The sequence below is a fragment of the Hyperolius riggenbachi genome, chromosome 12 (assembly GCF_040937935.1).
Source record: "Hyperolius riggenbachi isolate aHypRig1 chromosome 12, aHypRig1.pri, whole genome shotgun sequence".
Taxonomy (NCBI): domain Eukaryota; kingdom Metazoa; phylum Chordata; class Amphibia; order Anura; family Hyperoliidae; genus Hyperolius; species Hyperolius riggenbachi.
The window spans coordinates 34,687,472-34,705,229 of record NC_090657.1 but is presented as its reverse complement, the minus strand read 5'-3'; the positions used below and the strand labels follow the sequence as shown (position 1 = coordinate 34,705,229).

Genomic DNA, 17,758 nt, shown 5'->3' with positions numbered 1-17,758 from the left:
AATCTATGAACTATTGACGCTTTTTATCTCTTTCTTGCTCTCAGAAGCCATTTTCTGCTAGAAAAGTGTTTTATTGTTGGAATTTCTTATCAGTGAGGGTCACACTGTAGTCACTTCCTGTCTGAGTCAGGAGTGAGTAAGCCACTTACATACCTTATATTTAACTCTTTCAGGCAGAGAAAGAAAAAAAAGGAACACAGCATAGTTATTAGTGTGCTTGGCATTGTACATACACATGTCTATCTCATCATGTCACATGTCACCTTGGGTATCCTTTAATGCAATTTCTGAAAATTCTCGGCACACTGCATTGTAAAATTGCAATTTCAATTGCTAGGTGATTTCGTTCGCGTTTGGTGTTTCCAAGTGTGAACAGGGTCTCAAACTTAAAGGACCACTATCATGAAAATTGTAAAATACATGAAAACACAAAAATAAAAAGTATATTGCTTTCAGAGTAAGATGTGCTATATATTACTATTACAGTAGACAGTAGAAATCTGACAGTTTTTGGACCAGTCCATCTCCCAATAGGGTCTTTTCTTTTTTCTCAATAGCACTTAGTGAATGGCAGTTGTTCAGTCCAACCACTTGAATAGTGTGCAAGCAGGTGGTAGCGGTGGTACAGCCTGAATCTTTGTATAGACCCTTTGCAGGGAGTGCTTTTATAAAGAATAAATGAAATACTGAGAATCCCCCATGACAAGATGGACTAGTCAAAAACTTTTCAGTTCCATCAGATTTCTACTAACTACTGTAAGTGACAGCAACATAGGAGAAAAGTAATTTATAGATCATTTTACTCTGAAAGAAACATACTTCTTAGTTGTATGTGTTAACATATACAGTATTTAAAATAGTACAGTTGTTCATGATAGTAGGCCTTTAAAAAAGTTTTTCCAGTATTGGACCATAATTGTGTGATCTAATATAATTTCATCCATTTATTTGTAGGAGCAGCTTTGACTTTGTAAATGAAAATGTAACATTACTCTGACCAAGTGGCTTGAAGTTACCAGAAGTCGTATCTGATCTAAGAATTCCTCTGTAACATATTACTCTGCAGTTTCCTTTCTTTCAGGTAGAAGGGCAACAAAACAGGCAGAAGTTCAAATTACATGAATTGTGTGGAATGATAGAGAATTCAGTTCATTCCCCCTGGGGATGTTTCTAACACAGATCTAACAAGAGAGTTTGTTTGACCCAAGGCTAAAAAGCAAGAATGTAAATGATCACCTTTAAAACCAGCAAAAAACGCCAATAAGGATTGATAGAAGACACAGCTTTTGTATCTAGAGGTGTGGACAATGCCATGGAACCTGAACCTCTTGGATAGTCACTCCTCTCTATGGATTGTATAAAAGATGGACCATGTAGGAAAGTTACTTGCACTCCTGATTCCCAGGTCAAGCTGTGTAGGAGCCTGCTTTGTAACCAGCTAACTATACAACCTTCCTAGTCACAATGAGCTATTCTAGAGTAAGCGGTGGTGTCACCTCCAGGCTGTCTGATGGGATCTACAGAGCAGCAAGTGTCAGTGGAGGTGGTTATGGAGGGTCTAGCATCTCCATTTCCAGTGCTTCTGCAGGCTCTGCACGCTTAGGCTCTGGTTTTGGTGGTGGATCTGGTTTTGGTGGAGGATATGGTTTCGGTGGAGGAGCTAGCTTTGGTGGTGGAGCTGGTTTTGGTGGAGGATCCTCTTTCAGTTCCAGCTTCAGTGCTGGTGGTGCTGGTGGTGCTGGTGGAGATGGAGGACTTCTCTCTGGAAATGAGAAGTACGCCATGCAGAACCTGAATGACCGTCTGGCCATCTACTTGGACAAAGTGAGATCCTTGGAGGAAGCCAACAATGATCTGGAGGCCAAGATCCGTGACTGGTATTCAAAACAGGGTTCTGTGGCCGTCCGTGAGCAGAGCTTTGCAGGCTTCTACACATCCATTGATGACCTACGTGATAAGGTAATAAAAAAGATTCTATCACATTTTTCACTGTACTCTGAAAATGAGGAAATGTTTGCTGTAAAAACTACTTGAGGCATATTTGCCAGATTAAAATAATGTAGGTAAATCTTACAGTCACCACCAGTGGTGTAATTACCATTCATGGGTCCCTCCAGCAAAACTCTGATGGGGCCCCCAATGCTCACACCTCTTCCCTTGCCTCCCCTTGGTGCCCTTTACAGCCTTGGGGCTCATCTCACAAGGATCATAAAACAAGGGTGGCCATTTTGATCTAGTTATGCCCTGGTCACCACTTGGTTAACTGAAAATATTGACGCCTTGATAAAACTTGTTAAGCCAAAGGTCAGGGTTAAACCTCATAGTCCAATCAACAGCCAACAGCCAATCAAACTTCTCTTTGTTTTGTTTGTGACTTCAGTAAGCTGCAATCTAATTGGTATGAAGTGCTGGTAAACTTTGAGGTATATGGAAGGTGTAACCGATGACTTCTTTTGTCTGTTGTGCTGATCCACTGTCTCTACTACCTTCTGTGTCACCAACCCAAAATTAGTATGCTGATTAGTATGCCAATTAGACAAGTCGATAAAATCATGATGCAGTTTCACCTGGGGTTTGGTTTGTTGCTACAGGCAGCTAATAAGCAATCTCTTTTTGTACTTCTTCCGGCTTGGCAATGTTTACCTACTTGGTAGTAAATCATGATTGTGGTGCACTGGTAACTTGTCTTAAAATCTGGTTGTACAATCATTGCGCAATGTTACCACTTCTACGTAACGGCAGATCTTACCCAAAAAATCTGTTTCAATGCTATTCAGTTTCTGTGTTGAAGCTCACTCTGCTCAGTTGTTGATAATACACAATCAGACTGTAAGGGATGTGGCCAGATTCTATCTGTCAATGATGTAACATCACATAGGATGGGTTGCTATGGAACACCTGTCACTGGAGATTATCATTGCTTGGTATTTCACTGTTCTTCTATCTAGACACTTGACTTTACTGATAGCGATGCTAAGTACTCAATGCAGGGATTCCCTCAACTAATTCACTCTTCCCTTACAGATCTTCGTGGCAACCATCAACAACTCCAAGCTCATCCTGGAGATTGACAATGCCAGGCTGGCTGCTGATGACTTCAGACTGAAGTGAGTATATTCACTTTATCATGGGTGGACCTTTCATGCAGTTGTGTACTTACACCATACATTCCTTATCTTCCTCCAGGCACCGATCTAAGTATACATCTGGCTGCTGTTATCTTACAATTTGGCTGCTGTTGTGTACTGGGCATGATTGGGCCTTCACAAATCATTTCTGCAAAACATTTCTGCATTAAAGTGGATCCGAGATAAAAAAACAAACTATAACAAGTAACTTGTCTATATATCTTATCTAAAATGTAGATAGTTTACACAGCAAATCTAGCTGCAAACAGCTTCAACAGAATATGATTATTTCTTCCTGTGATACAATGAAGGCAGCCATGTTCTGTTTGTAAACATTACACATAGGCAAGCTGATCTGCATCTCCAGCCCTCAGCCTGTGAAAACCTATTTTCCCCTCCTCCCTCCTCCCCTCTGCCTCTGAAATTTCTGGCTAGCAATACCTCCCCTTCCTCCTGCCCAGACTGAGCTCCCATAAGCCCTTGCTACTGTCTGAAAATGCCAAGGCTCGCTGGAGAAGCTGTGGGGAACGCCCTATAAACTATATGAAAGGAACACAATTATGTAATGAGTAAAAGTTTATCTTTGATCCACTTTAAGAAAGCCACAGTTTTACATTGCCGTACTTTTCATTAGAGGACTTTGGTATTTCTTTAGGCTCAGAGTGGGGAACGCGACGGAAACCCCTGGTGCTGTGCCCCGTAGTGTAAAATGTGCCTTGTGCATGAATCCTTTACCTGATGGTGTCTGCTAGTGTCTCCATCCTCTTCTTCATACATGCACCCCATCTGGTTGCCGAGGTAACATGGGTGCATGTGTGTTGTCTCACACGCACCCACATATGTGTCAATGACCACATAGGGTGCGTGTTTGTGAGGAAGAGAAGGGAGTTAGTGGCAGATACTGTCAGGTGAATTATTCATGGACAGTGCACATTTTACACTAGGGGGGGGGACAGCCCCAGGGGTTCCATCATGTCCATCGCTAATATACTTCCAGGGCCGGGCCGAGGCATAGGCTGGAGAGGCTCCAGCCTCAGGGCGCAGTGTAGGAGGGGCGCACAACTCACTCAACTATCATTCCCCCATTGTGTTTGAAGCAGAGATAAATAAGAAAAGGGGATGCATGGCAGTGACTTCAAGCCAGAAAAATAGAGATTAAGGTGTTGGGGGCCCTGGTGCGCCTCATAGTCTAATAGCAATCAGTGTGTGACGGCTGGGGTGGGAGGGATGGAGGGGCGCACTCTGGTGTTTCAGCCCTGGGTGCTGGAGGACCTTGTCCCGGCTCTGTCCATACCTTACACTGATGAAGGGCTAAACACTTGAAACTGCTGTGTACAAGATGGATAATCTTGTCCTCTAAAATGCTTTAGATGTGCTACCAGTGGCTCTGGATGTATGCCTGGCAATTGAGGAATCATTTTCATATTCCTCTGTGCGCAGCTGAGTTATCAAGGATGAGCAAATGTGGCCTAGAGCAACCTATCAGTTTTAAGCTTGGTTGCTCAAGTTTTTTGTGAACCTGTCTTGATAATTCTCCAGTTGTATGCAGTGGTGCATTATGGGCATTGGCAGGGCCGAGACAAAGCAGAGGCGAGTGAGGCTCCAGCCTCAGGGCGCAGTGTAGGAGGGGGCGCTCAACTATCATTCCCTTATTGTGTTTGAAGCAGAGAGAAATAAGAAAAGGGGATACATGCAGGGCCGGCCCTAGACTTTTTGCCGCCTGAGGCAAAAAATTTTTTTCCGCCGCCACCCCCCCCCCGGTGGGGGGTGGGGGGGGGGCGCTCTTGGGGGCGGCCGAGCTGGAGGGGTAGCTGGCAGGACGGGGGTATTGGGCCTAGCGGCGGGGAGGGGGTCGTACCCCCCCTCCCTCGCCTGGGTCCCCCGAACTGCGCTCCCCTCCATGGCAGTGACTGCAAGCCAGAGATTAAGGTGTTGGGGGGGGGGGGGGGGGGCTTGGGCACCTCTTAGTCTACTAGTATTAAGTATGTGACAGCTGCGGTGGCCGGGAGGGATGGAGGGGCGCACATTGGTGTCTCAGCCTTGGGTACTGGGGGAACTTGTCCCGGCTCTGGGCATTGGTTCTTGTTAACGCGAAGAAATTTGCAAATACCTTCTGTTTTAAGAAGACATATTGTACTTGGCCAATTGCAGTCAGCTTAGAGTGGTTGGTTTGGTACACAAAGTCTCCTTGTTCTGTATATATAGGGAGTTACTGTTCTTTATGCACATTGACCCTCTGGCACCACATGACAGCATGTCAATAGCAAAGGTGATTGTTTCCTCATTGCTGCCAATCACAGTCTGACTTTCAGATTCTTGTGCAGATTGGAATCTGATTGATGGATTTTCAAAAAACCGAACAGTTGGGTTGGGGTTTGACAGTTGTCAATGCTGACATGAGGACTAAGGACTGATTCGGTATGACAACCAACAACAATCTAAAAGTAGGTTGGTCAGAAAAGCACCTAAACATGAACATTGGAATTAGGTGTGACTCTGCTTCTGTGGGAAAAGCAACGGCCCCTTAAGAACAACTGTATACACTGCAAAGTATATTTTGGAGATAACGTGAGAAACGTACTCTTATGAGAAAACACTAGGAGAATACTTTATCAGCTTATATAAAAAAGAAAAAACCCTCAAAATACTGTTGCTGCTGATAAAATTAATCTTAAACATGTTTGTTTTTAAACTGTATATTTACTACATGTTTGCCTGGAAAGGTGTCAAATAAATATGCTGAATAAAAGATAAGAGCGTTGATTTGCAAAGCTTTTCTCTTAAATTATCTCAACTTTTTTTTTTTTAACTTTTTACAAAAAGAGCTAATAAGCAAGATGAATAGAGAGTAAAGGTACATACACATGTCGAATTTTTCCAAATGACAGGTCGTATGGACGTCTGAATGACCGGTCGTTTGGACGTCAAATCGGGCGTGTGTACAAACAGATGTTCAGAATTTCTGCAGGGGGGCCCGGTGGCTCTTAGTTACGCCCCTGGTGGTAACATTAGTCAGTGACTGGCCAATCAAGATTGGATTTGTGTACTGGGCTTAAAGTGAACCTCCAGACTAAAAATTGACTCAGCAGCATGGGAAAGGCCTGGTGTTTCTTTAACAGTTTCACAGCATCAAAACTTTTTTTATCTTATACAAGCCTCATTTTTAGCTGCACAGAAGAAAACTGCCCGGGCATTTTCCCCTAATGCTGTGCAAAGCATGATGGGATTTCTGATGTTGTTGTTCTCATTCTGCTGTTTTGGTGCAATTTTTTTTTTTTTACATTTTGAATTTGACATTTGAAGCCTAGCACGTGCAGCTGGGAGGGGTTATCAGGACACAGGACAGTTGTAACTGTTTCTCCTGCTCCCTGTCACCTCCTTTCAACCAAAAATATGGCTGCCCCCATGACAAAGATGGCAGCCCCCATAAATCACAAACATTTGCCTGTTCTTTTAAAACGGGGTGGGTAAGAGATTATATTACCTATCTATTCTAATTAACATAACTAATGTAACTTAATGACAGTATGTTTGTTTAGGCTGAAGTTCCCCTTTAAGGACTTGTTTTAATTTGGGTTGGGAGCATAAAAAGGTAACAGAGAAACGCTGTTACTGCTACTCAGCTTCCAGCAGGCTGCTGCTGAGACTGCAAGTGGGTGCGGAACAGACAAAGCTCTTAGAGAACATTGCAGCCTACAGATATGGAAGTCTGTGGTTCAGGAAGTGACTAACTGGCATATAGACTCCTGACAAGATACTTTAAAAGCAATTTTCAGTTTGGCCTGGAATATATCTTCAAATTTCAAGTTAATATGGAGAGTAACTATTGCATTTACCTGTCTTTAATAATAACTATTGGTCGTTGCCGAAATTTACCATGTCGGTTGGCTTGCAGGTATGAAAATGAGTTCACCTTGCGCCAGAGTGTGGAGAGCGACATCAGTGGCCTGAAACGTGTCCTGGATGACCTGACCATGACCAGATCTGACCTGGAACTCCAGATTGAAGGCCTCAAGGAAGAGCTGGTCTACCTGAAGAAGAACCATGAGGAGGTAAGTAGCTTTGTCTTACATATTAAAATCTAAGCAATATATATAAACCAATACGCTAATAAACTGCATGATCAGTAGTCATGGTCATGTCTAGGAGAACTTATGGAGAAGCATGTGATTTGATCAGCTGATAGATTTGCAAAGCTCTGATTTGCTGTGATCACATCCTGCTTTAGCACATGATTATGACCAGCAAATCAGAGGCTTACATATCTATCACCTGACCACACTGATCACATGCTTCTCCATGAGTTCTCCTAGACATGACCATCACTAATGAGCAGGCAGTACCTTTATTGAAAAATGCATGATAAAATTATTTTTCTGTAGCTAAGATATGCTTTGGAGAATGCAGATTAGTAGTTTCCTTCTAGAAAATATATATAAAAAACATCATAAACGAGCATAGAACCATACATGTATATAAGCATATAATGATCTAAATATACAATAAGCATTTGGTGGTCAGTACAGTGTGGAGCCCACCGCGTGCCCAGCCTGGGTGCCCATGATGATTAAGAAGGCATATGCAAGTGAGCATGGCCAGCAGGTTCTGCATGCATAACCCATCTATCAGGCATCTAAAATTCCCACGTATGAATATTCCAACACAAAAAATGCTCTCTGTTGTATACTACTGTACATGTGGATTGTAGGCAGCAGAGATAGATTGGGGTTGTTAACTTAGATTAGGGTATACAGTTAGCTCCAATATCAATGGTACAGATGATCCACTTGTAAATTGTATAAATAGTAGTTGCTTGTGTACCTTATAGAGCTTCAGATTAAGTTATGTTAGGAAGATAAAGAGAGAAAATGGAAGAGAAAGAGAGAGACTACTCAGATCAGGTGGGGTGCGGCATTTCCAGTGACCGGGGTCATTTGGGAGTAAATAACCGACACCAAGTGGCCATGTTTGAAAAATATCCAGTAGAGAGGAGGAAAGAGGAAGCAAAAAAGGGAGAAGTAGACATGGTAGGTGTCACAGGAGCCCTAGTGGCTGACCGCACTTAGCCTTCTAAACGGTGCCAGCGCACAGATCGTGCGAACTCTGGTCGCAGTCAATGCGCAGGAACCGTTAAGAATTAGCCGCAGACAACTCAGAAGGGAGCCTGTGAGACACGGGTAATTACAACGTCACCTACTGGTTCAGAGTAAACTGCCACCACTGCGGTTACCATGGGACCGTGGAGCCCACTAACTGACTGACTAGTCCTGCGAATAAAACGGTTAAACACACGGTATTCTGTCTAGCCAACAACAAACAGTAGCGTATCTTCAGAGACCCGGGATCAGTTCTGCGTGTGCTGATAAGCAGGGTAGCGGACAGTGAATGACTTGGAGAAAGTCGTTTATTCACGCAATATAAATAATTAATATATACAGACAATTATTAAAATCACAATTATTAAGACAGTAATAGCCAGTATAAAAAATAAAAGAAGGGAGAAAAATACTTAGTTCCTGGAAAGATGTCCTTTTTGTGGGAAAACAGAGTTCTGGGTTTCAATTTGAGTTCAGAGTTCAGACCAGGTGGATGCCAGCATATCCTCAAGCTGGCATCTGATGAGTTCAAGATGTTTCAGTGTGGAGGACACTGAGTTTGGGTCCTCTGCCATTCTTATGCCCCTGCTTCAGTAGGAGGGATTGAGGGCGGGGAGCCATACACCCCCTTAGAAGATGAGATGAGCCCTCCCCTTGTCCTGGGGGCTAGAAATCATATCTACCCATATATGGGCTCTATCTCACAGAACCGTACAGGTCAGGGCAGGTTTATTAACATTTTCAGGTCTGTCTCGATTTACCCAGCGCCCTGATACCAGACATGAGGGGTGGGACCCCTGTGGTATCATCAGGGCATTTTCAAACTGCCTAACTGGCAGTCCTTACCTCAGAATGTTCTGAAACTTCCTCAGAACCAGCACCGGGGCTCATGCTACACTTCCCCCACGTTTGGCGAAGCTGCCATCTCAGGAACCCCAGAAATATGACAGATCTGGGAAGTTATGGATTATGCTATGAGACTCAGGTTTATTCAGGATGTGTTCTAGCTGCTAACAGCTGACTTCCCTTTGATCTTTACCAGTGAGCAAGGTGTCAAGACCTCCCGGAGATTTGTAGCCTGCCTGGCTGCACCTAGGCATCCTGATCACCCCTTGGTTAATTAACATCTACATGAGATCAGCTAGGTGTCACCTTATACCCGATGGATGGGCCATCCGCACAGCTTGAAGCCAGGGGCTCTCTGGGCCCAGGCTCATTAGCATATCAAAAGAGCCATCCAGCCTTTAGGATGGTGCTCTCTCTGCTAAGAAAAGGACTTCAGCTCCCCCTACACACTCAACCCAGATTGTATCGATTTGAAGCGCAATCGATGCAGGGAATCGAGTGCGATCGCTTTTTCTTCACGGGCGGTTACAGGACGCGCCTGCGGCCCCGCAACCGTCCGTGACAGTAGGGACTTAGTTTTCTTTGCTGAGTGATATGGTGAATTTAAATTCTATGTTGTTTTTGTGCTTTTTGTAGGAGATCAGTGAGAAGAAACAGCAAGCAGCCGGTACAGTCAATGTAGAGCTGGATGCAGCTCCTGGAGTGGACCTCCTAAAGGTTGTCAATGACCTGAGAGAACAGTATGAACACATCGCTGAGAAGAACAGGCGCGAGGCTGAGGCATTCTTCATGAGCCAGGTAAGTCTGTTAATGTGTATATACAGTGTCAAGCATACAAATAACTAGGCTTTGTTCCATTTTCTTCATCCACCTGAAAGAGTAAACACTCAGGTATGCAAATGACAGTTTCTTTCTAGTCGGGACAAAGTCAGATTATATAGCGCAGCCCTCACTGATGAGGAATTACAGACAAAAAACTCTTTACTGGCAGAGAACAGCTTCTGAGTGCAAGGGATTTTCATATGAGCTGTAAAACGCTTTGAAAACGCTATATATTGGCTGTAAAATGCTGACAGCAAAAGGCAGTGTTTTAGCCTTATCTACCGCAGCCTCTAGTGTGAAAGAGCCCTTAAGAATGTAACTTGCTTAAAGGAACACCATCTATTAACATGTTTTTTTTTCAATTGAGATAAGAATTTTTTGGGAAGTGCTTTTAAGTACATGTGTATACATTTGACTGCTTATCTCTTAGTTTACTGTTATCAAATTCCTTTCACACTTCACTGATGGCCAAAATCAGACAGACCACATCATGAAGGGAGGGATAATTCCCTCACAATGCCCCTGTTAACCCTGTGTGTGTGTGTGTGTGTAAGAAATCTCTCAGCAGCTGCTTGTCTCTGACTGAGCTGTCTGCAGAAAGCAGAGGAAATGTATCTTATGTGCAAAATAAACATTTGTAATAGTGTGTGAAACCTGACACCAGAGCCATTGCATATAACTCTGCTTCAATATTCCACTGCTCTTAGCATGTCAGACTGCAGAAATTCACCTATGCAAATGAGACAGTCCAACCAAACTAAAATCTACACACAATGAATTACAGCTTTTGCCTTTGATATTTAACATAAAAAGTAGGAAAATGTTTACACAGCTACTTAGACATTATTTGTACATTATCATGTTAGTACACTTGGTTATTGATAGTGTTCCTTTAATTTTGGATCTACATTGGCTTTATGACATCAATTTAACTTTTTAAATAGCCCTCTTCTTTTTATTTATTTCCTCTACTGTAATCGGGTCACCTACATTTTAAATGACAGAGCAACATTCTCTTTTCTCCTCCCAGGTTGAAACTTTACAGAACGAGGTCACCACCAGCACGCAGGAGGTGCAGACCAACAAAAGCGAAAGCACAGAACTGAGACGCGGCTTCCAGAGTCTAGAAATGGAACTGCAGTCACAACTCAGTGCTGTAAGTAAAATAGAGGGTTCTTTATTGCATTGCTGACTCTTTGAGTAGTCATAATACAGAACTCATCTTAATCTTGATCTCTCCATCTAGAAAGCCAGCCTGGAAGCTGCTATTGCTGATGTAGAAGGCCGCTACGCAGGACAGCTCTTCCAGCTACAGAACGTTATTGGTGGCATTGAGGCTCAGCTTGCAGACCTACGTGCAGACCTGGAACGTCAGAACCAAGAGTACAAGACTCTGCTAGACATCAAGTCCCGACTGGAGGCGGAGATTGCCACATACCACCAGCTTCTGGAAGGAGAGGGCGGAAAGTAAGCATGGACTTCTCATTGACTGTTCCAACAGGAATAAGACGTTGTTGTAATGCTCAGTTAAAGCATAGCTTCAAACCCATGACCTATAGAAAGTCACTGGTGGATATTTTGGATACTAAAGGGCAAAACAAACCCATAAAACTACACGCATCCTTTGTTGCCCGGATGTACTCTGGGGTGCCCCGGATGTCCCCCAGGCAGTGTCAGGCAGCGGGTGGCAGGACTCACCTCTGGCCTCTTGGTCTCCTGATTCTGCAGACGTCTCTTCTTGGCTTCTCCCCTGAGTGTCTGAGAAGGTATCAGAAGCTAGAGCTCCTAGCGTCTGATTCTTGTATGCTAAGAGGGAATCACCAGCTACAGAGGACGTCTCCAGAATTGGAGAGTAGATGGAGGAGATGAGTAGTTCTTCTCGCTGTGCTACACTGCTGGGAAAGGCAGGGGGGTTTGAGGGGAGGAACAGTGAGTACACACAATGATGCATGCTCCCTATGGAGGCTCCACAGCTTCCAGCATGTCACCATAACACCCAGCATGCCCTATAAAGGCACCACAGCACCCAGCATGGCACCACACATCACCCTGCATGCCCTAGCATGCTTTTTTTTTAATTCATGGAGAGGGGGACTTCATCCAACATTTTGCTGGACAGGCGTACTAAGATCACTGTAAGTTCATGTAAATTTGGCTCCACCCATGACCACACCCACATTCTGGTGCGTGGCCGCACTAATTTTTCAGCTGGAGTGCCCAAAGGTGCCCCGGATGTCTAAGGATCATAGCAACACCCCTTCCAAGAATGCTCCTGGCCGTGGCTGCTGTGTACACAGCTTGGGGGGAGCTCAAAATTATAAGGAGGGTGTGAGTTGGAAGAGCATGCTCCCCTCCATGTGATTAGCTCCAGTCGCAACTAGGAATGGAGATTAGAGTGGCTCAATGGAGAGGACTCTATTGAAACCGTAGGACAGGTAAGTATAGGGGTGCCATACTGCACATGCTGACTTGTGTGGTTTTATAGATTTACTGTCAGTTTTGGTGCCCTTCAAAGCTGCACATTAGAGGGACCCTATAGTGGATCCAAGTATACAAATCAAATCTAGTCAGATGAAACTGGGTTGAAATCAATGTAATGGTTGGATCTCCATTCTCTGTACTACCTCCCTGCTTACCCCCTCCCTTCTGATAACTTATGCTGTCTACTTTCTATGTGCAGAGATAAGACAACTGCCCTGTGTGTTCAGTGATTTCTGGAGAAAGCCTTAGCAGAGCAGAGAACATAGCTTATCAGAAGGAGGGGGTGAGAAGAGATTTAAGCGGGAGACTGGGCAGAGCTGTAGATGCAAAAATAATATGGCAGAATTTCTATTAAGTTTTCAGCTGGCTGGATTATGAACTGAAAACTCATATATTGTAAGAAACCACAACAATGTCTGTGTGCACATACATTTTACTTTATTTCTTTGGATGCACCCTTAGGAAAAATAAATCATGAGTTAAGATTGATAAACAAATCATGAGATCATGAGGCTTTTATTGGCTGTAGTAAGTAAATTATACTATAAATATGGCCGGATTTAGGCAAGGCCACAAAGGCCATGGCCCAGGGGACTGGGAAAGCAAGGGGCGGGCTGTGGGCAGCAGGGTGGCAGTAGCAGTTAGCCTGCTGAACATTCATTCTGCTACACAGAGTTTGCACATAGCAGGGGGCGGCTCCCAACAGCCGGATGAAGGGGCAGCGAAAAGGCACTTACTGCGGATCAGCTGATTTCAGCGCGCAGCTCTGAGAGCCGAACTGGGCGCCCCATAGCAGCAATCCTATGCTGCACGTAGCGCGTAGCGGTAATTTGGGGCTCTGGCGGCTACCAGACCCCAAATTACATCTCCCTCCGAGTTGCGACAACTCGGATGGGGAATAGTATTGAACGCCGCCTCGGAGTTTAGCGGCAGCGGTGAGAGCCGTCATTCGTCTCTCACCGCGCCGAACTGAGCGGCGCCAAAATAATATGCACCCACTTACTGTGATCTCCGAGCTGCCTGTCACTTACTGAATATGCCTTTGCCAAGGAGCTTACAAACGAATCCCTGCCACCATGTCATTAACTGTCCTCAGAGTAGCTCATAATGTAATCCCTGCCATCACTTCACTAACTGTCCCCAGAGGAGCTTACAATCTAATCCTTGAGGGGGAAGGGGAGGTTTGGGGGGAGGGGGGTTAGGATGCTGACGATCCAGGGGCAGCTGGTGATAGTGGGCCTTGGTTGGACAGTAAAAAGTACAAATCCAGCCCTGACTATAAATATTGGGGTATTTTCACTTCTTATATTGATGACAGAACATCTTGCTGAGCACAAACATGCTGTTTATTTGAAGCTATGTTATTTATATTCTTTGCATATTATTGCTCTTCTCTTATGTTGTTTTCTTGCTTTCTCCTAGAATTTCTGTTGGAGGAGGAGGAGGAGGAGGGCTATCAGGTGAGTAACGACACTGCTAGAGAAACTAAGCATCATTTCACGGATGTGAACTGATAACAGGGTACTCCAACAGGCCACACCATACAATTACCCGTCAGATCGAATCGATAATTGCCGACGGATCCGATCTGATTTTTCGATTGTGTTTCTGATTGATTTTCTGGTCACTTCTATACAATATTGATCAGCGAAACGATCGTAAATCAGATCGGACCTGTCGGAAATGATTGGTTTGACCCATCAGTCTGATGGCAAATTGCATGCATGGTACTACTACACTAATATCGCCCTTATACACATGCACCAACCACAGAAGATGTGGACACTGTGTAGAACAAAGTGGCATATTACTTCAAAGATCGTCAATTTTATGAGTATTTACACAAGTAAGGTAGCATGCATTCTACACACAGTACATCCAGCATTATGTACACAATGCACAGGTTGCTAGGATACCGCTTGTTATACTTGAAACATGCATGCGTGTTGCGCAATGCATGCTACCTTACTTGCCTAAACACCGGCAAAATTGCTGTGTGCAATTTGCGCATAACAATTTTACCAAGGATTAGTCAATCATCCCCAAGGCTACCTTAGATGTATATCAGTTGGGACAGTCACCCTGAACACAACATGAAGTCTTCAAGTCAGGGGCGTAACTACTACAAATCATGGGGCCCCCCAGCGAAACTTTGGTGGGGCCCTCTTAATCTTCTCACCCTTCCCCTTTCCTCCCCTTGGTGACACTCACATCCTGAGGGCCCATCTCACAAGGGTCATAAAACAAGATTGGCCATCAGGATCTTCACACCCATAACATGGCGTAGCTACAAAAACACCTGATCTGGAGAATCAGAGAAAGGGAAGGTTAGTAGTTGGGGCCCCTCAAACCTCTGGGCCCACCTGCAGTCAGAGATATTAATAAAACACCCCTCCCCCACTCCCACCCCAAAAAAAATCTGGGGCTCGGAGAACATGCAAACCCCATTCAGATAGTGTCCTTTCCCAGGTTTGACCGCCATGTCACCCACATACCCAATATGCAGAGGTGGGAGAACCAGGCAACTAAATCATGGGGTCACTTCTTCTTTTTTTAATCTTCTTTATCCTAAAGGCATTTTTAGTAGTATCTCCAGATTAGTGTTAGAGAGTATTAGCCAGGATAGTTACATAATATGGAACACAGAATTACCTGATGCTAACGAGCTGTATGCCTCAATGTCCACTTGGGGGCAGGCATGAGCTTCCGAATTCGGCGGAAGCTAAAATATCGAAATTCCGCCGGAATTGGGGTTTCCGCATTGTTCCGCGGAATCCGGAAATTTCAATCCGGAATGCGGAATAATGCGGAATTCCAGCAAAATCGGAATCGGAATGAATTGACCAATCAGGAGATGCGGAATGAGTTGACCAATCATGATCAGAAATGTGTTGAATGAAAGCTGTTTATCTAGCAAGGAAATCTGATTGGCTGTTTGTGGCTCCGCCCAGGTGTGCAGGGGGGACACAAGACCCCCAGAATATATCATCCTAGGTAGTGAGGAATCTGAATACCAACTTTCGTTCAAATCGGTCAAGCCGTTTCCGAGTCATCGCAGCATGTACATATACACCCCCAAACAGTGCGCATATAAAAAAACAGCATTTCCATAAAAAAGGCGGAAATTTACGAAAGTACACTTTTCAATCACGTTTCCGTAATATACAACAACTTTATTGACAATAGACAACATAGACACAATCATTCGAAAATTACGGAAGTCCGGATAAAAATTACTGAAAATACATGCGGAATACCGCGGAATTACACGGAATACCGCCGGAATGTGCCGGTATGCAGAATTTTGGTATGACGGCATGCGGAATTGTCCCGGAAACGGAAATGGGCTCTTCCAACCATGTAGCAGCTAAAATCTTTTATGGACAACACATCAGGCAGCCAATCTCTATCAAACCAGACTGATAAAAATACAGGTAGCCCCCGACTTACGAACGACCCGCCGATACGAACAGCATGGATTCAGTGTTTCCATGGGAACAAGCCCAAAATTTCAAATTGGACTTGTAGTTTTTGAGAAAAATTGATTTAAAAAAATTCTAATAAAAATGGCTTTTAAACTTGTATAGGCAGGTAGAGAGGGCAGAGGTGACACAGAGGGAGACACTGGAGGCACGGGGGAGCGAGGGGGGGGGGCACACAGGAGGTGCAGGGGACAGGGATAGCACATTGTTCCGACTTACGAACAGATTCAGGTTAAAGAGAACCCGAGGTGGGGTTCTGACAATGCAATCCACATACAGAGGCTGGTTCTGCTAATATTGCCCAGCCTCTGTTGCTATTTCAATCCCCCTAGGCCCCCTCTGCGCTCTGCTATCCCCCATAAATCACAGCCGTGCTGCCGACACGCAGTGTGTCATAGTGGGCTGTGTTTATCTCTGTACTGCCAGTCTGCCGCTCCCCCCGCCTCCTGCATAGCTCCGGTCCCCGCCCGCGTCCCTTCCCTCCCCGCTGATTGGAGGGAAGGGACGTGGGCGGGACCGGAGCACGCAGAGTGACAGTACAGATGTAAATACAGCACGCACAGCGCGGCTGTGATTTATGGGGGATCGCAGAGCGCAGGGGGAACTTAGGGGGGATTGAAATAGCAACAGAGGCTGGGCAGTATAGGCAGACCCAGCCTCTGTATGTGGATTGCATTGTCAGAACCCCACCTCAGGTTCTCTTTAAGAACGAACCTACAGTCCCTATCTCGTTCGTTAACCGGGGACTACCTGTACTTTCTTCTAGCAACTTCTGCAACTCCATTTTGTTCTGTATAACTGTCCTGTATGAAAATGTGGTGAAGGTTGGTCTATGTGCTGGGGTGGGTGGTCCAAGATCACCCCAAGCTAGCCATATAACTTTTCTACTGGTCTTCAGGTCCGTACACACTTGCAATCTATGACTATGGTGTCCCAATATGATCACTGATCTGCATTAGTAATGCATGTCTGTTCTTCAGGTTCCAGCTCATCATCCTCAACAACCACCACCACCAAAGTACAAGCCATCATAAAAGAGGAGATTGGTGGGAAGGTCATCTCTACCTCCTCCACCAGTTTGAGGAGGTATTAAGAAGACCTTACCACTATGACCCAAAGACCAAGTTCCCATCACCAGGCTGAGAATCTACAGTCAAGATCCACGGTCCTATAGAGAAGAATGCAAATGTTAAATCGTAATGATGTAGTTAACAGCTTTGCAGTCATATAACAAGGCTGTCTGTAGGGTCTATCCGTAATAGGCTTGCCCTAATGTCATACGCTCATATTAAAATGTCAATTTGATTTCTCACACTCCACCAGAGAAAATATTGTGTTGGAAATAAAGGTCTTTATGGGTTTTGCAGCATTTGCCTATTTTCTTTATTGCATTTGCTATCAGATACAGCTATTGCATTGAAACAGGGGTCTCACTCTTTGGGAATCACCAGCGATTTCACGCAATGCTAAATTGCACTACAAAACAGATCAGATGTATTTTACTATGGTGGGCGATTTTGGGAAGAATCTGCGTTTCAGCTAATGATTGTCAATGAAAATTGCATCTGGTAAAGTAGTGCTAGTTATCAGTTTTTAAAATGCAGACAAATTGCAATGCTGAACCACAGATGCTTCTGGAAATTGCAGTAGGCCTATAAAAATACATTATGTATGTTTTCGCATGTGATTTTGTATTGCAGCAAGATTGGGTGATTCAATTGTAAGGGTAAGATTGGGGGGGGGGGGGGGGGGGAAAGTAGAGAGTAACAAAGAACATGTCCTATGTCCTGGCGTACTGTGCTGACTTGTTCAGTAGGCAGTAGCAGTGTTAGGGAGTCTTGCCCAAGGTCTCCTACTGAATAGGTGCTGGCTTACTAAGTAGGAAGAAGCAGAGATTTGAGCC

At 44.5% G+C, this 17,758-nt stretch overlaps 1 protein-coding gene across 1 annotated transcript; it reads left to right on the top strand.

Annotated features, from left to right (window-relative positions):
• The first annotated feature begins 1,106 nt into the window (after positions 1 to 1,106).
• Positions 1,107 to 16,987, top strand: LOC137541707 (keratin, type I cytoskeletal 19-like). Its single transcript, XM_068263162.1, has 8 exons — positions 1,107 to 1,959; positions 3,025 to 3,107; positions 7,024 to 7,180; positions 9,707 to 9,868; positions 10,923 to 11,048; positions 11,139 to 11,359; positions 13,796 to 13,833; positions 16,836 to 16,987. The coding sequence occupies exons 1-8, from the start codon at positions 1,465 to 1,467 to the stop codon at positions 16,946 to 16,948; spliced, it is 1,395 nt and encodes a 464-aa protein (XP_068119263.1). The 5' UTR covers positions 1,107 to 1,464; the 3' UTR covers positions 16,949 to 16,987.
• The last annotated feature ends 771 nt before the right edge of the window (positions 16,988 to 17,758 follow it).